Below are 23,667 nucleotides of genomic sequence, written 5' to 3'. Positions count from 1 at the left end.
ATTACTAACCTTTCAGATTTAGACTTTTTCCTGTCAAATTTCTTGTTTTTATAATTCATTCAAGAGAAGCAGACTTTGCTGGCTAGGCCAGCATTTATTGCCTATTCCTAATTACGCTGGAGAAGGTGATGATTAGCTACCTTCTTCAACTGCAATCTATGTGATGTTCATACACCCACACTGCTGTTAGGGAGGGAGTCCCAGAATTCTGACCCAGTAACTGATATATTTCCAAGTCAGAATGATGAGTAGCTTGGAGAAGAACTTCCAGGTGTTTTTTTTTTAATTCATCCATCGGATGTGAGTGTCACTGATTGGGCCAGCATTTGATGTCTATTCCTAATTGCTCTTGAACTGAGTGGCTTGCTGGGCCATTACAGAGTATATTTTAGGAGTCAACCATGTTGCTGTTCACCTTGAGTCACATGTAGGTCAGACCACGCAAGGGTGGCAGATTTCCTTCCCTAAAGATCATTAGTGAACCAGGTTTATTTTTATGTCGATCAGTAATAGTTTCATTGTCATCATTGGACTTTTAATTCCGGATTTTTTTGATTGAATTCAAATTTCATGATCTGCTGTGGTGGGATTCAAACCCAAGTCTGGGTCTCTGGATTATTAGCTCAGTGACAATATTACCAGGCCTCCTCCTTTCCTCCCTTGTAACTGCCGCCTTTGTCCTTCTGGACAGTAGTGGTCATGGGTTTAGAAGGTGCTGTCTAAGAAACCTTCATGAGTTCCCGCAGTGCATCTTGTAGAAAGCAGTCATGCGTACTGTTGTGTGTCTTTGGTGGAGGGAGTGAATGTTTGTGGAAGGGATAACAATCAAGCAGGCTGCTTTGTCCTGGATGGTGTCAAGTGTCTTGAGTAATGTTGGAGCAGCACTCATCCAGGCAAGGGGTAAATATTCCATGATACACCTGTAGCTGGTGGACAGGCTTTGGGGAGTCAGGAGATGAGTTACTCACCGCAGTATTCCCAGCCTCTGATTTGCTTTGGTAGCCACTGTATTTATATGGCTAGTCCAGTTCAGTCTCTGGTCAATAGTAACTCCTAGGATGTTGATAGTGGGGAATTCTGCAGTTGTAATACCATTGAGTGTTAAGGGCCAAGAGTTAGATTCCCTCTTGTTGGAGAGGACCATTGCCTGGCACTTGTGTGGCATGAATATTATTTGCCACTTGTCAGCCTAAGCCTGGATATTGCTCAGGTCTTGTTGTACTTGAACATGGACTGTTGAGTATCTGGGAAGTGCTGGATATCTACCCAGCTAAGTGTGTCAGAACCCTGTGAATTCTCTGACTCTTAGCTCAAGAGTTGGAGACTCTTTTGCAGGATTCCAGATGCAGTGAAATTGACCATTGGAAATTGAAACTTGCCAGACAATTCCTGCGGAGTCCTTGGTTTGGGACTACTATGTGGGCTCTGTAGCACATACTGAGGGATAGGACTAGTCTTCAACCATCTGGAAACCTGAGGATCTGGGACATAGATTCTTTATTGACGGGGGAGCCAAATGTAATGGGGGATGTGTGGGGGCGTGGGGTTGGGTGTGGTTGGTGGCAGATAGGAAAGTGCAGCTGTGGCCACATTCTGATCAAGCGTGATCTTATCAAACAGCAGAGCAAGCTTGAGGAATTGAATGGCCTACTGGTGTTCCTAATTCTTATATTCATATGTTGGAAAGCGCAGTGCGGGCCTCATAACCAAATCTCAAGGACTGAGAAGGATGCCGATGCATAGATTTGTAAATGAAGACAAGGATTGTACATGTATTCTGGGGCACTGCAGGTGTCAATAAAACTGTAGAAATGAAAATTGAGCAATTTGAGAACACAAGAAATAGGAGTGGGCCATGTAGCCCATCATGCCAGCCCCACCATTCAATACAATAATGGCTGATCTTGGGCTTCAATTCCATTTTCCTGCCCCCCTGCCCACATCCTCCAATTCCCCTAGAAACCAAAATCCCAGTATTCGATGATGGAGCATGCACAACCCTCTGTGGCAGAGGATTCCAAAGATTCACAACCCTTTGAGTAAAGTCATTTCTTCTCATCTCAGTCCTAAATGATTGGCCCCGTATCCTGAGATTGATTTTGAATTCCCCAGCCAAGGGAAACATTCTATCAAGCCCCTTCAGAATCTGTGTAGGTTTTAAATCAGCATCTCTTCTTTTAAACTCTAGAGAATATAAACGCAATTAATTTAGCCTCTCACCATAGGTTAATCCCCTATTCCCAAAGATCAATTTCGTGAATCTTTTCTGTACCGCAAACGATGCAAACATATCCTTTCTTAAATGTGGAGATCATATTTGCACATAGTCATTCCATATGTATGACTGTAGCAGGACACCTTTCTTCTGGTTTTCCAAGCCCCTTGCAATGAAGGCCAACTTGCCATTTGCCTTCCTAATTGCTGCACATGCATGCTAACTTTGCATTTCTCGTTCAAACACACCCAAATCTCTTTGGACATCAGCACTTTCAAGTTTCTCACCTTGTAAAAAAACAATTAATCACTCTGACTCAAGAATAGAAAAGGTAACTTCACATATCCCTGCATTAAACTCCATCTGCCACCTTGTTGCCCATTCACTTAATCTGTCTATGTTAAAGTTTATTTATTAGTCATAAGTAATCTTACATTAACATTGTAATGAAGTTACTGTGAAAATCCCCTAGTCGCCACACTCTGGCGCCTGAGGGAGAATTTAGCGTGGCCAATGCACCTAACCAGCACATCTTTCGGACTGTGGGAGGAAGTCTGTGCACCCGGAGGAAACCCACGCAGACACGGGGAGAACGTGCAGACTCTGCACAGACAGTGACCCAAGCCGGGAATCGAACCCAGGTCCCTGGCGCTCTTTGTAACCTCTTTTGTGTTCTTCTGCTTACATTCCCACCTAGCCTTGTGACATCAGCACACTTGGATATGTTACAAGCCATTAATATAGTTTGCAAATAGCTGAGGCTCCTGCACTGATTCCTGTAGCACTCCATTAGTCACTGCCTGCCAACTGCCTGCGGCACTGTGGCACAGTAGTTAGCACTGCTGCCTTACAGTGCCAGGGAAACCGGGTTCAATTCCTGGCTTGGGTCACTGTCTGTGCAGAGTCTGCACATTCTCCCTGTGATTGAGTGGGTATCCTCCGGGTGCACCAGCTTCCTCCCATAGTCTGAAAGATGTACTAGTCATGCCAAATTCTCCCTCAGTGTCCCGAACAGGCACCGGAATGTGGCGACTCGAGGATTTTCACAGTAAGTTCATTGCAGTGGTAATGTAAGACTACCTGTGACTAATAAATAGACTTTAACATGAAAAAGCCCCCATTATGCCCACGCTCTGTTTTCTATCCATTAACCAGTCCTCTATCCATGCTAAAATATTACCCCCAACTCTTTCTGCCCTGATCTCAATGGTCAGATGCTTGACTAACAGTGAGATTTTATCTTGAGTTCACAGAAACAAGAATCTTTCGATTCAGAAGATTTTTTCTACAGATATCTTGAAGACTGGTTCTGTTAGTGATGACTCAGAGTGCATGGAGTTAAGGAACGATGTTATAATTTTATACTGAGAAAAACAACCCATGAATATGTAATGTTCTCCTTTGGAAGATTCTGTGTCCAAGTTACTAATGCAGTAAATATTTTTCGTTGAATTGCTGAAAGTGACAGTTCTATTTGGAAATAAATCAACATTGAAGGCTCCAGTATCCAGTTTCAGACATCAAATAATTATCTGACAGTAATGATGTCTGTGCTGCTTGCAGTAATTATTTGTTGGGAACAAAGACAGAGTGATGTATTGCTGTCCTCTAAACTTACAACCATAAGAGTATCACTCAGAGGGAGGGAGTCACCAGGAGGAGAGGCAGCACCATTGCGAGGAGCACATGTACTTACTCAATGGGAGAGCAGGAAAATTGATGCCAAAGTTTCTCCCCTTCTCTGCTTCTATACACTTCCTAATGCTAGTTCCTTCTGAAAATTGGGATTTCCATCATTAATCTGCAGCTGCTAAATGCTCCAGGCATTTGGCCAGTGTATCGTAGGAAGTGGAGGTTCTTTCCCTGCTCCTGACTTTAAAATAGTAAAAATGCTGTCGTGTTGCTATTAAGAGTTAACGCCGTGACTCGTGCATCGCGGTTATCTTGCACAGCTTCCTTCCTGTTTTAGCTCCTTCTCTATTTCTTGGTATAGCACTGAGGCAAAACCTATCTTTGTTTCTCCGATGGCTGCGAATCAGAAACCTTCATCGCAACATTCTTCGCGACATTCTTCATACAGGTAATAGGATCATTACCAATTTCTCCAGGGAGAACCTTGCATTTTCTGTCTAATCCAGAGTAGCGCTGGTTCAGTGGCACAGACGCTATTGCATTTGGTGCTGTGCTGGGTAGGAAACACTCTGTGGAGAGACCGTGCGTGTACTGAGTTTCACCTCCAGCTTGTCATAAACATGATCTCGTATCTCTCTTATAGATAGGGATTTTTTAGAAAGGTTTTCTGTGGTCACACTGTAAAGAATTAACTGACCACTTATTTTTATTTATTGATGAGATTTACGCATGGCTGGCAAGGCCAGCATTTCTTGCCCATCCCTAGTTTCCTTTGAGAAGGTGATGGTGAGCTGTTTTCTTTAGCTGCTACTGTCTCTGTGGTACAGGGTGTTCTCATAGGACTAAATGGGAAGTTTTATAAAGTGGACCTGATGATGAAGAAACAATTGAATTCAGGATGGTTTGTAACTTGGAGGAAAACTTGCAGTTGGCAATATTCACATCTACCTGTTATCCTAGTTATTCTGGATGGCAGAGGTTGTGGGTTTGAGAGGTGCTATTGAAGAAACTTTGGCATGTTTCAGATGGTGGATTGGGGTGTCAGTCAAATGGGCTGCTTTGTACTGGTTGGTGTTAAGCTACTTGAGAATTATTGGGAGTGCACACATTCATGCAAGTGGAAAATATTCCTTCATGCTCTTTAATGTGTGCCTTGTTCATAGTGTGAGGGAATCTGTACTTTTGATATATTTTCTGTGTGCATTGGGATAGATCAGGGGTGCGCCAGTGTGCAGCATGAAAGCCCAACCATGGGACCTGGGCAGGTAGTGCAAAGAATTGCCCAGGTGGCCATGGTTTTGGGTGTGAAAATTGGACTACATAGTCAGATCAATCTGAGCTGAAGAAGGTTAGCAGTGGCAAAAGCAGCAGGTGAAAGAGGCTGAATGGGAAGCTGTCAGCTTGGCGCAGCTGAGAGCTGAAGTACATAAGAAAGTCCGTGAGGAGCAGAGGTCAGCTCAGTGTAGCTGAACTAGTTGCCTGCTCTGTTCAACTGGAGAGACGGGGAAAGATTGGGAGCTGTGGTTGTCTGCTCAGCACAGCTAGAGAGCTGGGATCGCATTAGTGATTTGATGCCGGGGTAGAGCCTTGTAAACGTAGTGGGATGTCATATTGGGAGGAGATCAAGCAGCTGGGTGGTGAGCAGCCATTGCGTTTGAATCATGTTGCCTGACAACTCATTGCAGGCAGGAGAAGCAAGCAGGCCTCCCTGTCAAAGGGTAGTCGAATCCTCAAAGGAGGAGCTGAGATCCTCATGAGGAAGATAGAGTTGGGAGCACTTTCACGCTGTTCCCTGACATCTGGGTGGGCTGCTGAGAAAATTTGTGGGACCTGTTTCGTTGTGTCTGCCATTTAACATGCAACTCAACCATAGTTTGCTCGCTATTTCATGTTTAAATCGTGCTAATTCTGAATGTTAAAATGCATGGTAGATGGTATTGACTGCTTGCTTTACTGACTCTTGTATAGTAAAAACAAATTGTTTGTTATTAAACCATGGAATCTTGTGGCTTTATTCTCTTAATAAAGAACTGGGATTTCAAAATTTTGTCCATTTTAAGCAAAAAGCTGTTGGTGCCTAACTATTTGTGACAATGGTGGATAGGCTTTGAGGAGTCAGCACTGGATTACTCGGGGTAGAATTTCCTGCCACTGATCTCCATTTAGTGTGGAATAGCATAATCTGCGTAGCTTTCCACAAGATTGCTATTCTTAAGAAAGTTACTCTCATACTCTTTCCCAGTCTTGTCCATGCCATCAGGGAACTTTGGTACAATTCTAGGATGGTGCCAGTGGATTGGAAGTTAAAAAATGTAACATCATTATTCAGGAAAGAAGAGAGAAAGAAAAGCAGGTACTACAGGCAGTTAGGCTGACATCGGTCTTCGGGAAAATGCTGGAACCTATGATTCAATAAATCTTAATTAGAACATTGTATGATATGATAGAACTAATGTGGTTTTGTGAGTGAAATAATGTTTGACAAATTTATTAGTTTTTTGAGATTAAAGGCAATCGATCGATGTAGTATACTTGGATTTTCAGAAGGCATTCAATAAGGTGCCACAGAAAGGTTACTTCGCTAGCTATGGACTAATGGAGTTAAGGTAGTAGTAGCTTGGACAGAGGACTGGACAGGAAGCAGAGCGTGAGGATAAATGTTATGAACATACAAGTTGGCAGGCTTTAACTAGTGAAGTGCTTCAAGGATCAGCACTGGGGACTTCACTATACACAATCTAGGCAAAGAGACTGTGAGTAATATATCCACGTTTGCTGATGACACAAAGCTAATTGGGAATGTAAGCTGGGAGGCAGACACAGAAAGGCTGTAAAAAGATATAGAAAGGTTAAGTGTGTAGCAAGTTGGTAGATGCTGTGTAATATGGGGAAATGTGAGATTATTCAGTTTGGCAGTAAGAGTAGAAAAGCAGAAAATGTTTTAAAAGGTGTGAAACATGTAACTGTTGATGTTCAGAGGGACTTGGGTGTACTCATACAAAGAACACACAAAGTTAATATGCGGGCACGCAAGCAATTTGGAAAGAAAATTGCATATTGTCCTTATTGCAAAGGGGTTGGAGTGCAAGAACATCTTACACTTTGGGACTACACCTTGAGTACTGTTTAAAGTTTTAGGGCGCAATTTTACCGGCCGTTCACGCCATGCTCCCGCTGCAGTGAAGTCGGAAAATTTGGCGCCCAGCCAAATTTCCATCACTGCAGTGAGATGGGAAAATCCCGCCAAGTGAACAGCATAACATTCCGGCCTCAATCTCCATGTCAAAGGAAGGATATACTCAGCTTGGTTCCTGGGATAGGAGGGTTGACCTATTGGTTCCTGGGTTAGGAAGGTTGATCCATGATAAGAGGCTGAGTAAACTGAGCCAACATTCTCTCGAGTTTAGAAGAATTAGAGGTGATCTCATTGAAACATGCACGATTTTGAAGGGGCTTGATGGTAGGAACTGAGAGGCTGTTTGCTCTGGCTGAGGAATCTAGAACACAGAGGCACAATCTCAGAATAAGGGGATTGTTCATTTAGGACTGCGATGAAGAGAAATCACTTCACTCGAAGGAATCAAAAATGTGGAATACTCTACCCCAGAGAGGTAGTGAAATTGTGGCAGAAGATCAACCATGATTGCATTGAAAGACGGAATAGGCTCAGGGCAGTGGGCGTGGATCTACTCCTGCTGCTATTTCTTCTGTTTCTGTGTACTCCGCTCCCAGCCCTAGAGGAAGAGATTGAAAGTTAAGGGACAAGTCCCTGCTCCTGTGTGCTGGGAGGGTTTGAATCTGAAGAATGACCTACCTGATAGCTTAGCGGGCTAATTGTCTGCTCAATGCAAGTTCTGGGTCATGCAGACCGGGCAGAGTGCCCAGGTTTTGTTCCCAAGTTCCAAAGCTGATTGCCTCACAGTGCAGGGACCCAGGTTCGATTCTGGCCTTGGATGGATGTCTGTGTGGAGATTGCACCCCCGACTGCGTGGGTTTCCTTCGGGTGCTGCCATTTCCTCCCACAGTCCATAGCTGTGCAGGTTAGGTTGATTGGCCATGCTAAATTGCCCCTTACTGTCAGGGGGATTAGCAGGGTAAATATGTGAGGTTACGGGGATAGGGCCTGGATGAGATTGTTCAGTGTAGGACTGATGAGCTGAACGGCCTCCTTCTGCACTGTAGGGATTCCATGATTCTATGATCTCAGCTAAAATATGGTGCATATGTTATAATTGATTTCATCATCCCTGAGCTAGAAGGATTATAACGTCAGTCGAGGATCATGATTTGGAGGGCCCTGCTGGAAATTGCACAAAAGCAGTCAGGATGTAATGGCAGCATTTGAGTTCAGCCATAAATAACACACTAACACTCTCTCTTCAGGTCACACCTTAAGAATCTTGTTGGGTCATGTACTATTGGATTATCAGTGCCTGTGGAACAGGAACCCAGCATATTTTAGGAAGGGAGAGAGCTGGAAGTTGTCAGTTTTGATTAAATGTTTGCAGTGAATTGAGGAGATTCTTAAACTGAGTGTGGCAGAATAGATCTAATAACATTGCCAGTAAAATTCTGAATGTTAGTTTAATTAAGAATCAAAGTTATGGGCCGTGTTGAAGCCATTTTGATTAATGTTCTCGGTGTGCAGGCAACACTGACCAGGCCATGTGTTCTCAGCTCCTAGTGTCTCTGAGAAGCTGCTGGTGGATCTGCCCCTTGAACCACTGGATTCCACATGCTGATATTCTCACAGTGGTGTTCGGTCGGGAGCTTGAGGGTTTTTGGCCTTGATGACGAATGAAGGGTGGTGTATGTCCAAGTCAGGCTAGTGTGTGGCTTCGCAGGGAAGTTGAAGGTTACGATGTTGACATGATCTTCCTCCTCATCCTTCTTGATGGTAGAGGTCATGAAGCCAGGAAGTAGTGTTGAGAGATACTTGGCCAGTTGTGGCAATGCATCCTGTAGATAATAGAGTGCAGGCACAGTGCGGAGGATATTGAACTCAGTGATGGAGACACTGATCAAACAGGCTACACTATCCAGCATCATGTGGAGGTTTCTGAGTACTGTTGCAGCTAGTTTCTGCCCTCTTGTTGGCATAGAGTTGATGTGACTTGTTCAGTAAATTCTGATCAATGGTAAACGTCTGGGATTTTAGTGTGGGGGAAATTAGCAATGGTAAAAACAAAGATCAGAAAGGATGTGATTGTCCCAAACAAGAAAAGACTCCCATCATTGCCTGGCACTTTCTAAATAAAAAGCCTTGCAGCACCAGAACATTCCCAAAGCGCTTTCAAACAAAATAACTCCTTCTGAAGTGCAGTTGCTACTTGAATATCGATTTTATGTACTCCACAAATAGCAGCAATGGCAATGAGCAGATAAGCTGTCGGTTAAAGGATTAAAATTGGACAGAATATCGAGGAGGACTCCCCAACCCTTCTTCAAACGAAAGCCACGGGGTCTTCGACATCAATCTGTGAAAAAGTCCCAGTTTAACCTCCTGCCCAGTACTCCATTGGAATGACAATCTAAATTTTCTTCTCGAGTTCCTGGAGTGGGATTTAAAACTGCAAGCTTCTGACCTGGAAGGGGGAGTGTTGGACCACTGACCTACAGTTGACACACGTAGTCTGCATGCTATCCAGATCCTGCCATAGGGTGGTGCAGGCTGCTATTTTATCAGTGGAAAGGAGCAAAATCTGGATGTAAATGAGCAGTATCTGGAGGTGACGTGACATACAGTTTAGAGATTTTTTTGGAGTGTGGTGCTAGACTCTTTCCACTGGAGGTGCAGCAGTGAAAGCAGTGACTCAGGGAATGGGTTGCTTTTGAGCATTTTCACTGGCAGCTGTTATGTATGCACCTATCGACCTGACGAGGTAACCTGAACACTGGGAACTCTTGATTTAGGTGTGCACTGTTCCACTGTCTGATCTCAGACTGCACAACCGGGCCCCACACTCTTAAAGGGGCAGTTACACCCCAAACCCCAACACATATTATAGCCACATGTGTATCGAGTAAAGCTTCTCGTGCATTCTTTGTTCAGGTTGCTGTGTACAGGATACACTGCTGAAACTGTGGGATACCATCTTAATGCCACAAGCCAACCTGACCACATAACCAGAGAAAGACACTGGTGTGAATCGGATGTCCTTTGCTCGCTTTGTGAGTGGTATTTGTGTCACATGCCAGACTGTATGCTTCCCAAAACTGCGTTGGTGTGTTTTGTAAGTAAAAACCGCTCCCACACTACTTAATTCCTTTTGTAAATTTATCTTTGAAAGATTTCTCCTGGAGTATTTTTCTGGAGTATGTTCAAAGAGAGGCTGGTGGTCCCTGCTACTTCACTCAGCAAGCTGAGGAGGGTATCACAGCTGATCTGCCATCACCTGATCTTCATTCAGTTGCTTCCTCCACCAGGGGTTATTAGACAATGATCAAAAAACCTTGGCTGATTTATCCCCACGCACCCCTCCCCACTCCAAACTCATCCCACGGACATTGAGGCCAAATGTAGCAACCTCGTGCGTGCCCTTGCCGAGATTAACAAATTACGAATAAACAACTACTAAATCAACTTGTATTTATTTAACGCCTGTAAAGGAGTAAAACATTCCAAGGTGCTTCACAGGTTTGTGAATTGACAGCGAGATATATAAGGGACATTATCGCAGGTAGCCAAATGTTTGGCCGAAGAGGTAGGTTTTAGGAAGGACCTTGAAGGAGATTGTAAGAACCCAGGAGTCAGCTGTAAAGGAACAGTGCTTTATTGCACAAAACAGAAGTAAAACCACAAGCCTGTGGTGAACACATATAGGTCCCAACCGGAATGATACAATAATGGACCCGCTCAGGAGCCTACTTTATAAAGGGCTCAGTATACAAGTTCCACCTGTTAAGATAGCATATCACTACGGGAACTCATGTTCTACAAGCCTCACTGGGAAGTCGATCAGGGATTCCCCATGCCAGGCCGGGGGATTGGGTTTATTACAGAGATAAAGGTTTAGAGAGGGAATTCAAATGCTTAATACTTGGGAGCTGAAGGTACAGCCACCAATTGGGGAATGGTTAAAATCAGAGATGCATAAAAGGCCAGAATTGTAGGAGTGCAGATGGTGTGATCATCCGTAGCAAGGGCTAATGGTGCCAAATTGTTAAGCATAACTCTTGTGGTCTTCCCATTCCAGACTCTGCTATTAATTACTTTCAACCCAGGGCCTATGCCTGTAATTGACGGTGAGAGTACCTTTGAGTAGATTTTGGGCAGGTGCAGGGCATCTAACCCCCAAGTCTCCGACGGTGGTCGATATTCACAAAGGGTACCAGGCAGCATATCTTTGTCTTTTGGAAGTTTGAACGCTGGGCGTAAGTACCACGCACGTGTTCACATGACACTTCTTTCGCGTCCCGACGTGCGACAGCAGTGAACAGCTCAAACAAAGACAGAAAATGTTGGAATATCTCAGCAGGTTTGACAGCAACTGCGGAGAGAAAATAGAGCTAATGTTTCAAGTCTGGATGACCCTTCGTCAGAGCTGAATGTCTCAAAGTATTGCATTAATTTGCCATCAGAATATCCAGGCCAATGTATGTTTTCCTTGCCTCTGTTTCTGATTACGTATTGTCTGCATTTTATATTTCAGTTTTGTAGAAGGCTTTGCACTGAAATGTAAACCTGTCTATTCCATTGATCTGCTTCATACTTTGAACATTTTTCTGTTTTTTACATGTTACAATTTGCACAGAATGCACAACATAGAAGCAGGCCATTCGGCCCACCAGATCCCTGCTGGTGCTACTGCTCCATACGAACCTCCTCAGATCCTTCTTCATCTAAACCTATCCATAAAACTTTTGATTTCTTTATCTCTCCAGCTTCCCCTTAAACGCATCTATTGATCTCCAATCCTTCCACATTCCGGCCACGCCCAGTTCCAGTGAATGACTTGAGATCATTCTATCCTGGGAATCTAAATGGTTAGAGTAGGAATTGTGTTCTATAATCCAGAGGCCTTGGAAAGTACCAATGCAGCTGGGAAACTTAAATCAGTTAAATAAATAAATCCAGAAGTAAAAAAAACTAGAATCAGTCCATGAAGGTGGTCTTGTAACAACTGGACTGTTGTAAAGACCTGTCAATCCCAGGAATATCCTTTTAGGGAAGGGAAATCTGTCATCCTGCCTCAATTTGGTCCAGATGTGACTCCAGACTCTGCTTGACTTTGAGGTTCTCTCAAGACACCCAGCATTCGCCACCTTCTCGAGAACAATTCAGGACAGGCAATAAATCTAGGCCCTGCCTGCAATGCCCACAAATATCATAGAGTCATAGAATCCCGACAGTGCAAAAGGAAGCCATTCGCCCCATCGAGTCTGCACCGACCACAATCCCACCCAGCCCCTACCCCTGTAACCCCACATATTTACTCTGCTAATCCCCTGACACTACGGTCAATTTAGCATGGCCAATCAACCTAACCCGCACACCTTTGGACTGTGGGGGGAAACTGGAGCACCTAGAGGAAACCCACACAGACACGGGGAGAATGTGCAAACTCCACACAGACAGTGACCCGTGGCCAGAATTGAACCCAGGCCCCTGGCGCTGTGAGGCAGCAGTGCTAGCCACTGTGCCATCGTGTCGCCCCTAATAATAACAATCGCAGCTAAGCTTGACATGGTATTTGCTTCATTCTGCAAAATAGAGCAGACACCCAGCTTACCGCTGCTTCAGATAACTAAACACAGACCGGGAATCAAACCTGGGCCTTTTAAATCTATCTGCTCGGTCATTGTGAAACTAGCTTCCGAGGGAGCAAGAATGGAGATTTATTTTCCCCATTTTAAGCAATTGTTTGTGATGAGCTGGTCTTGATTTGTAATAGTTAATAAATATTGATTCTTTTTCCATCTCCCACTTCCCCTTCATCCACATTCCAGCGAGTTTCCTGAAACAGATGAGGACGCAGAGTTTACTCGCCTGGAGGCCGAGCAGAAGCTGGAGCAGATCCGCCGGAGCCTCGACGAGAAGGAAAACCAGGAGTACGAGCGGCTGCGGCAGAAGGGCCACGATGCCGAGCTGGAGCTGGAGGAACTGAAGAAGAGGCGAGAGGACCGGCGTAGGATGAGGGAGGAGGAGGAGTTCCGACGGCAGCAACAAGAGCAGGAGCTGCAAGCCAGAGAGGAGGTGGGCACGGTTAGCCACGGCTATTGGTCTTTTAAGGTTGATGTTTAGAGGCACCACCAATGGTTCAGAGGTAAGGTCACCAACTCTGAGCCAGACACTGCAGGGAAATCCAAAGTGCTTAGACACATAGAAAAGTTACAGCACAGAAAGAGGCAGTTTGGCCCACCTTGTCCATGCCAGCCCGAGGACACCCTGGTGAATTATTGAGCTGAATTGTTATTGGGTAACTGTTTGCACCTAGTACACTGACTGAAAATGGTCTTCCTCCATCGTTATACTGGTCCAGCTTCCAGCAACATCCTCTTCATCTTTCTGCCTGAAGACAAATGTGTTTTAAAGTTAAACCAAGAGGCTATGATTTTCCAAGTTATAGAAGAACATGACTCTGAACCCCTGGAACCTTTGCTTGAGCATAACGCTCCATATTGGGCTGAGGAATATGCATCCTCCTGTTTACGTGCTGCGGCTATTCCTTCAGTTCTAATGTGTCCTTATCCAAGGCTTCAGAGGATTCCTTTGTTCTCTAGCGACCATATGTATGGCCTTCTAAACCATTTGGACACTGGTGCACTGTTAGATAACGGAAGCAGCATGGCCTCATGGTGCAGTGGGGCAGATAAACTGCTAACATTTGGTGCCAGGGTATTTTAAAATTGCTTCAATTTTTTTCAGGAGGAGATCAAGGTAGGAAGGATAGAAAGTGTCAGTTAGCCCAATTGTTTAAATTGTTTTAAAATGTTTAAATTTTCCCACATTTAAAGCTAACTTAGATCTACAACATTCATACCTTGACCATCCTCTCTATTCCCATCCCTGTTTACTGCCTCAGTATGAACCAGTTGACCTGGCCTTTAAGGACTCTATTTCGCGCCCCCCCCCAACAACTCTCTCCGTCTCCTTCTGCTTCTTTTAACCTTCTTAAACTCTACATCCTTGAGTAAGCTTTTAGTCACCCATGCCGGAATCTTCTGATTTGGCCCGAAATTGCTTTTTGTCTGATTATTGTTCACTGCAGTCGAGTGTCCCGGGACATTTTGCAACATTGAAAACATTGTCTAAATGGAATTTGTTGCTGTTCAATTGTTTTAGTTTGCTTCATCTTGTACCCTCCATGGCGATTTCAGTCAGTTGAGAGAATGGACATTCTAGCTGTCTCTTCAGAAGGAACTCTTCAAATGCAGACAATAAAAATATAACTAAACTTACTCCAACTTATAAATCAAAGAAAGGGTTTAATAAAGAAACTTCATTACTCCCAACTTGGGGCATCGCCCTGGGCCAGTCCAAGTTCCCCACAATTCCCAACAGGTTCTTTTTTACAGTGAGTCAGCTGACCATCACATCATTCTGTAATTGGTTCCATGGTTTACTGGGTCAGCTGACCCTCAAAGCCTGTTACCATTGGTCACATTACATCCAATACAATGTTGTCACCGGTTACATTCTAACACTAGCTGGCAGTGGTAAGACTGGTAGCGAATTGGATGGGAAGAATGATCCAGTCGGGTGTGGCACAATAATGAGCCTCTGAGTGATCACAGGCTGTGTCCATTCAAAACTATTAGTCCTTCTGCCCAATAATCTTGTCTATTTTCACTATGATTAAGAGTGAGTTATGAAATGCTACAAAAAAGATGTTGCAGTTTAAAGTTTATTTATTGGTGTCACAAGTAGGCTTACATTAACACTGCAGTGAAGTTACTGTGAAAATCCCCTAGTCGCCACACTCCGACACCTGTTCAGGTACACTGAGGGAGAATTTGGCATGGCCAATGCACCTAACCAGCACGTCTTTCGGACTGTGGGAGGAAACCGGAGCACCCAGAGGAAACCCATGCAGACACTGGGAGAACGTGGAGACTCCGCACAGACAGTGACCCAAGCCGGGAATCGAACCCAGCTCCCTGGCATTGTGAAGCAGCAGTGCTAACCATTGTGCCACCATACAGGAAATGTTACAACGAAAGTGTTAAAGGAAGGGTGATGGTGCACATATAGAATTAAAGTTATGACAGGAAATTAACCGTGTTTTTCGAATTTAATATTTTCTGAGTTGTCAGCATTGCAATGATAAAATTGAAAGTCCACATTTTGTGGGATGATAAATTAAATATATTTTGGCCTCTCGCAGGAAGAGAAAAGAAGAATGAGAGAAGAGCGAGAAAAACGAAGGATGGAGGCAGCAGAGAAACGCCAGAAAGTTCTTAGTATTTCAGGTAGTGAAATGGAGGACCCATTCATTCCCCTCAGCCCCAGGAGCCCAACATTTAAGGTAAGAATTCCTGATGGACATTGAATTTTTACGCGGTGTATTTTTTGCTTTGGCACTGCTTGGGTAATGTCAGAAGTACACAGCTGTTGTGGTGCTATGCAGCATGCTAACGTGAATATGCAGGTTACATTATACCACGGCAACATGGGTATGAAATTAGCCGAGTCACAGGAAACAGGGTAGTGGTTAATGTTTTTTCAGGCTGATGGGCGATTTGCAGCAGAGTTCCCCAGGCGTCATTGTTGGGACACTTGCTTTTCCTGGTGGATATTAATGATCTAGACCTTGGTGTACGGAGCACAATTTCAAAGTTTGTGGATGATACAGAAGTTGGGAACTTTCTGAACTCTGAGGAGGATAATGTCAGACTTCAAAAAGACTTGTGCTGGAATTTTTCATCCATTCACGCGGCTTTCCCGGGGGAGTCGGGGGTGGCTTCAATGGGAATTCCCGTTGACAGCGGCGGGACCAGAGGATCCCGCCACTAACGAATGGTGCGCCACCTCCTGCCGCCGAGAAACACGCAGCTGGGAGGCTGGAGAATCCCGCCCTTTGACACGATGATGGCAGGTGAAGTTTGATGCAGAGAAATATTAAGTGAACCATTTTGGTAGGAAGAACATGGAGAGACAATATTTAAGCAAAGGATACAACTTTAAAAGAGGTGCAGGAACAGAGGGAGCTGCGTGTAAATATTCATTACGTCAGGCAGGACTGGTTGAGAGAACAGTTCATTAAGCATGCAGTATCCAAGAGTATAAGAGCCAGCGAGGTTGTGTTAAATTTTTAGAAGATACTATTTTGGCCTCAGCTGGAGTGCTGCATTGTCAAAACATTAGAAAAGGTGTGGAGGCTTTGGAGAGGGTGCAGTGAAGATTCATGAGAATGATTCCAGGGATGAGGATGTTCAGTTATGGAGATAGATTGAAGAAGTTGAGTCTGATTTCCTTGCAGTAAAGAAGGCTGAGAGGAGACTTGATAAAGGTACTCAAAATCATCAGGGGATAGGGAATAACTGTTCCCACTCATGAAGAATGAGAAAAGTTTTAAAGTTTATTCATTAGTCACAAGTAAGGCTTACATTAACACTGCAAAGAAGTTACTGTGAAGTTCCTCTCGTCGCCACACTCGGGTGCCTGTTTGGGTCAGTGCACCTAAGAGGACAGTGATTTAAAGTAATTGGCAAAAGAGTCAAACGTGATATCAGAAAAACTATTTTCACACAGTGAGAGGTTAAGGTCTGGAATGCACTGCCTGAGGGTGTGGTGGCGACAGGTTCAATCAAAGCATTTAAAGAGGAATTAATCTGTTAACTGAAAAGGAAAAACATGCAGGGTTACAGGGGGATGACAGGAAAATAACACTAGATCAACTGCTCTTTCAGTGAGCTGCTGCAGACATGATGGGTTACATGGCCACTTTCTACTCTGTAATGATGTGGTGATTAAAACTGATGTACTGGGATTCAAGGTATAAGGTTTAAGGCGAAATCCTGCATCATTTTAGGCCCATGTTTACATTATGCTGTCACAAACATTATAGCAACATGGATTTCATTCACACTGTGCATGTCAATCCAGGACTGAATGCATATTTTGTTATTTTGCAAAGATATTAGCAATATGAATGTTGCTGTGACCCCATAAGGATCCTTGATCAGTGTATAAGACACCTTTAAGGTGTAAGCCAGCTATCCATCCTTGCAATTCAACCGGTTAGATCAAATTCCTTCAGTGTCCATCCATATCTCCACCTTAAATTAATTCCTCAAGTCACACTAATCAAATGGCAAGCCAGAGCTGTGGCAAGTGCATTGCCTACAGTGCAATAACCCTTAGGCTGTATGTGAAGTCTTGGCACTGGCCAGGAACAGAAACAGGATTATTTCAGCACTTGTGAAAAGAGTGCACCTTTGGCATTCTATTTGAATATAGTTTGAAATCCAAAATTAATCGAACACCAAATAAAGTGTCCAATATAAGCACGTGTGGAATTAACACTTGGGTTTCTCTTGTCTGAAAATAGATGAAGAGATGGTACTCAAAAGGTTGGCAGTCCACAAAAAAGTGCGACAAAACCCATGCAACCAGAGTGCTTTTATACTCCTGATTCCCGTCTGCCCTTTTCCTAACTTCCTGGAAAGCAATTAAGTTTGACAATAGCCTGCACTGTCTGATGTCAAACACAACAGGATAAGATAATGTGGGTGCAATTACTACAATATGTCAACAACAATGATTGTAAAAATTCATTACTCTTTTCTTTCAACACCAGAGAGTGGGTTTACACATAATTCCACAGCAAAGAGAATAGCAGAAGTTTGTATTCACTGTGACTTGCTATTTTAGGGGGGAATAAAAGGGTGGGAGGAAAGATAAAGGATCTTCACATTGCAAGAGTGGGGATCTCATCATGAGTCATGATGATCAATTATTGCACAATCCTCTCCTGTTTGACTGTTTATGGTCCCTTTCCACATTCTGTTTTCCTAGAACAGTACAGTAAGAAAACAATGCACACATAGCTACTGAGCGCTCACTGAAACTTTCTTTGATTTCAGCGTTCCTTCACGTGCTTCAACTTAAGAAATATGAGCATAGGAATTAGGAACAGGAGTAGGCCACTCAGCCCCTCAAGGTCGCTCCACCATTTAATAACATCGTGGCTGATCTGATTGTAACCTCAACTCCGCATTCCCACCTACCCCTTGTAACCTTCCACTGTCTTGCTTATCAAGAATTTGATTTGATTTATTTTTGTCACATGTATTGGGCTCTAGTGAAAAGTATTGTTTCTTGCACGCTGTTCAGACAAAACGTATTGTTCATAGATTACATAGGGGAGAAGGAAAGGAGAGGGTGCAAAATATAGTGTTGCAGTTACAGATAGGGTGTAGAGAAAGATCAAAGCATTATTAAAGAGCTTAAAAGAGTTAGAGTACCGTTTTAAGAGCATAGACTGATAGTAAAATATTGAATTTGAGAGCGGGGGCAGCTCGCAAGAAGAATCTATCCGTGCCTTAAAAGACTTGGCTTACACTGCCTTTTGAGGGAGAATGTTCTCGAGACTCTCAATCCTCTGAGAGAAAAACTTTCCTCATCTTTATTGTAAATGGGCAACCCCATATTTTAAACAATGACTCCTAGTTCTAGATTCTCCCACAAGTGGGGAAACATCCCCTTCACATCCGCCTTGTCAAGACCGCTCAGAACCTTACATTTCAATCAAGTTGCTTCTTATTCCAGCGGACACGAGCCCAGCCTGTACAACCTTTCCTCATAAGACAACTCGCTTATTCTAGATATTAGTCTAGTGAGACTTCCAGGGAGAGTGGCTCAATTATAGAGTTATCAATTCGTTGTTCTAGCATTTGAAGTTTTCACCGAAACAACCTTTAAAAGCCTAGAGGTTCTGAAAGATTACTTTGTACAAATCGATGCATCAAATATCATACTTTATTTGCTATTTGGGAAGTTGAGTTATCATTGAAGCATTAAAATACCCTCCTGAAAATCAGTGGGCAAGGTTTTCTGGCCCTTCCAGTCCCGCCAAAAGTGATCCACCCCCACCACAGGTTCTGTGGCGGCAGAATGAGCGAGCCATGCACAACGTCATGAGACATCATCAGGACTGGAAAATCCTGCCAGCGGTCAATAGTGAGCTGCCTCCACTGCCAGAAAACATGTTGTGGCAGGGGGGCAGGAAATCCCCTTTAGGAGAGGAGAGAATGGAAAAGAACAACAATGTGATATAAATAGAATACAGATTGTCATTGAGTTTCCAAAGTTATTCCTGATTGTGAAAGCAGCAGCAATTGTTTATTTATGAAGATATATTACACCTTGCTGATTACTTCTGATGAGCCTTGATTCTTTCCTGAAAAGAATTTGGCGGTGATTTTACCCAAAAGATTTGAAGTGCAGAATGAGTGTGAAAATGGGAGAGAATTGCGCCCATTTTTTGGGTGAGTTTCCAGACACAATCATATGGCACTTAGAAAAAAAGAGGCAAAGTATGATTCTTGCCAGTAGGGAAGGTGGGTGGTTCATGCCAGGAAGCTGGCTGCTGGCCCTAGAGGTGCCATTGCACAGGTGTCCCGATCAACCCGTGTGATGAGGCAGTAGGATTGCCTCCTTTGTCTTTAATTTGCGGAGTCTGTCTGTATTGTCTAGGACTGCAGTTGCATGGTCTAGCTTTGAAAGACATTGATGTTACTCTCAGCATGGTGTATGGCCTTTTTATTTAAACAGTACTCATTTTGGAGACATCATGGTCAATGACAAAATAGGTGCATTCATATTGGCAGAGGTTTGTGTAGGCTCTTTGCAGAAATGTTGTATGGGACAGTAGAATGTGTCATTTTGCTATTCCACTGAAAGGCTGCCAGATGCAGCACAAGGGTTTCCAGCGGAATCGGCTGATTTTAATGTTCCATTTTTTCTCTTTCTGAGAGAACTTATTTTGCTTCTTCCCAGCTATTGATAATCTGATAACACCATAGAGGTCAGGAAGCAAACATTTTAGGCTTACGGCAAGATTGGCAACAAACCTGTTGCAGAGCGTCTCTGAAGATCAATTTACTGGGCTGCCAGATTGAACCTTGTCCCGGCTGTGACCCTCCCTTGTTTTGTGACGACCATGCAGGTTTTGCCCCAATTTGAGTGAGATATTGTCGGTCCCTGGGTTTCCAATTTGGGTTTGGCTGGGTTCGATGGTCCTATACAACTTGGCGATGATATTTCCCCAGTACAGGGGCCAGTAAGAAAATCAGCCCTTCCTTTCAATAACATGGTTTAGCCATTTCAACACAAGGGCTTTCAGCTTGATTTTAACAGTTTCAGATGTGCTTTGCCATGTTTCGATGCACAGCTTGAGCAAATAACAGTTGCGTTCAATGTAAGGGCTGTGTTCCTGTTTTAAGGAAGAGATTTGTTTGTTTTGTGGGTTGCCTAGGCAGCAGAGAGCACCTGTTTCCTGCTTCCTGACTCCACTTTCCAATCACCATATGGACAATGTCATTCGCGCAAATAGTCAGTTTCCTCACTTGCCATGCTGAAGGTCCTGTAAGATGGCGCTGCAGATAATAAATGTATTGAAATGATAATTCAAGTGCTTTTCAAAAAGCCTTTCTAAATAGTTTGAGTTATTCTTTGCAACAGTGAATACAACAACTGCCTAAAGTTTGTCTATGTAAAACCTCAATCAGAAATTCCCTCCAGGATCATAGAATCACAGAAACCCTCCCGTGCAGAAGAGGCCATTTGGCCCATCGAGTCTGAATCGACACTCTGACGCAGTATCTTACCCAGGCCATTTTCCCCCGTCCTATCCCTGTAATCCCACACATTTACCATGAATAATCCCATCTAACCTACAATTTATCATGGCCAATCCACCTAACCTGCACATCTTTGGTGCACATATTTGATGCAAATGTCCTTCTTTATTTTGTCCAAGTTTATTCCATTGTCTGGGTGCAGCATCTAAAGTAAAATCGATTGGGGACATCCTGCCTTGGAATATAATGGGTAAAATGTGTTGTGATAAAAATCAGCCATGATGTAACTATATTGCAGAGTAGCCAATTCCATTTGCAATGTACTTATGCCTGATTTTTAAAGCTTATTTGTTAGTCACAAGTCGGCTTACATTAACACTGCACTGAAGTTACTGTGAAAATCCCCCCGTTGCCACACTCCAGTGCCTGTTCGGGTACACTGAGAGAGAATTTAGCATGGCCAATTCACCTAACCAGCACATCTTTCAGACCATAGGAGGAAACCGGAGCACCTGGAGGAAACCTACGCAGACACGGGGAGAATGTGCAAACTCCACACAGACAGTGACCCAAGCCAGGAATCGAACCCAGGCCCCCAGCACTGTGAGGCAGCAGTGCTAACCACATATGCCACCGTGCCACCCATTTGAATTGATATATGAAAAATCCTATGGTTCTTTTTGGATGTATATTGAATTTTGCATCATTTTCTTTCAATTCTGGTCATTTTGAACAATAAATCTACAGTATGATTCACTGAATACTGTAATGCATGGAACATAGTGCTTATTCAACAGCACCTTCCAAATCTACACCTGCCCCATCTACCACCTAGAAAGGCAAGGGCAGTAGAAACATGGGAACACCACTACCTTCGGGTTTTTAAAATTTGATTTATTATTGTCACATGTATTAGCATACACTGAAAAGTATTGTTTCCTGTGCACTATACAGACAAAGCATAACGTACGTAGAGAAGGGAAGGACAGAGTGGAGAATGTAGTGTTACAGTCATAGCTAGGGTGTAGAAAAAGATCAACTTAATGTGAGGTAGGTCCATTCAAAAGTCTGATGGAAGCAGGGCAGAAGCTGTTCTTGAGTCGGTTGGGTAGGTATCCTCAGACTTCTGTATCTTTTTCCCAATGGAAGAAAGCCACGCAGCATACTGACATGAAACTATATTGATGTTCCTCCACTGGGTCAAAATTCTGGAACTCACTTCCTCACAGCACTGAGGGTGTTCCCAAACTACATGGACTGCAGCGGTTCAAGAAGACAGCTCACCACCATCTTCTAAATGGCAATTATGGATGGGCAATAAATGCAGGCCACACAATGATGCCCACATCCCATGAAATTTTAAAACAAAACCTCCCATTTATTTTTAAGCTATACCAACTAGAGAGTCACACATTTGATCCAAGTTACCTGATCTCTTTCTGACTAGCAGTTGGCCTGCTTCTGTTTAACTTGAGGTGTTTCAGGAAGGTAAAGAGAGGGAAAATTGGTCAGAATTGCTAGTCCTAATTGCTATCCAGCAATCTCTATTGGAAAGTGTATGTGTGTAGCTCTTCAGCAAGAACAACATCATATGGTGTAGCGATGTCTTCACTGGTGAAATCGCCTGTTGATACTGTCCTCATTTACACATGATAAAAAGACCATTGGGCGAGGTATGCCAGGGCGATTAGCATCTGTGAAACATTGGTTTTCAGTATGCCTGAGAGTGAGATTTATAAAATTTAAGATTGCAGTTGCTCAAATCAGTAGTCTCCTTCCAACATCTGCTTTCAACTCGACGGGAAGTGTCAAAATCGCTGTCGGTATCTGAGTTACATCATCAGCAAAAGGGAAAATGAATTGGCAAAAAAAAGCTCTTTTTTTGATGTTATATAAAATAATAGGAACAAAGGAACATACAGGACTGGAAAAGACAACCGCAGTCCATAAGGTCAGCACCAACAAATATCAAAATGGTTAACCAGAATCCTTGCTCCTCCAGAACTTCATATAGAAAACATAAACGCACACAGCAGAAGGTGGACCATGTTTTCCAGCAGTTCACTCTCTTATTTTAGGCTCATTAGTAAAGAGAGAGGAAGTGAAACATGATGTAATATTAAAGCTGAACATTGTTGAAAACAATGTGTGCCCTCTTATCAAATTTCTCATTGATCGATTGCCAGTCTTTTATCAATACCCTATTAAGTGCTGATAGCGCCTTATTTGATAATTAAATGGAAAGCTATGACAGCTTGCCTGCACACTGAGTGCAGCTGTCTGCACAATATCAGGGTGCCAAATTAGCTGCCAATAAAAAAAATTACCTCAACAGATCAATACACACACAAGGAAGAATTACAAGGCTGTAATCTTATTTCACAATGCAAATAATGAATGTTATCTTTAAGAGAGACTTCTATTTTCCTAAGTGGAATGAATGAGAATGTACCATCGTCTGACTGGAAAGATGCAATTTTGCCAGTATGTAAATAGAGATTTTGTGGAAACAGAGATAACAGAACAGCAAAAAATTACTCAGAAGAGTGACATTTTCTGCTCTAAAACATGAAAACATTCCAACATTAGTCCTCGATGACCTGGTCAGCACCTTATTTCTCTTCAAAAAGATTGGTGGAATGGGGGACAATTTTTTTTTGCCATCATGAATTTTGATTTTACCATTTGCAATACGATTTCCCACTTGCAGTCAGTCGCTTGATGCAGATTGATCAGTGAACTTACATTGGGCAGAAATCATTTGTATTGTGCTGTTTCACAAAATGTTAAGTAGAACGTTAAGTAGCCCTGTCCTGTAGTTTAGCAGTCGAGACATATCTGGGGAGAAAAAGCAATCTTAAAAAATAGGCAATGAGATACTGGATTCTATACATGAGGCACTGAATGTTAAGAATGAGGGCGTGATGTTGAATTTGTACAAGATCACAGCTCGGCCACAACTGGAAGTATTGTATACAGTTTTAGGCACCCTATTATAGGAATGGTGTTCATGGCAGGAGTGAGGAATCACAGGGGTGAAAGGCTAAAAATGGAAACGTTTCCAAAATTGTGAT

The 23,667-nt window shown here is 43.3% G+C and overlaps 1 protein-coding gene across 2 annotated transcripts in view; it reads left to right on the top strand.

Moving 5' to 3' along the window:
• Positions 1-23,667, top strand: part of lsp1a (lymphocyte specific protein 1 a) — a 343,993-nt gene that overhangs the window by 267,416 nt on the left and 52,910 nt on the right. For both annotated transcript variants that reach the window (XM_078220601.1, XM_078220602.1), the window contains exons 5-6: positions 12,797-13,043; positions 15,175-15,315. In XM_078220601.1, coding sequence (XP_078076727.1) covers positions 12,797-13,043; positions 15,175-15,315 — 388 coding nt within the window. The remainder of the gene's footprint in view (positions 1-12,796; positions 13,044-15,174; positions 15,316-23,667) is intronic.

The sequence above is a fragment of the Mustelus asterias genome, chromosome 9, assembly GCF_964213995.1.
Source record: "Mustelus asterias chromosome 9, sMusAst1.hap1.1, whole genome shotgun sequence".
Classification (NCBI taxonomy): Eukaryota; Metazoa; Chordata; class Chondrichthyes; order Carcharhiniformes; family Triakidae; genus Mustelus; species Mustelus asterias.
The sequence above is the reverse complement of the archived record's forward strand: the minus strand, read 5'-3'. Positions and strand labels throughout refer to the sequence as shown.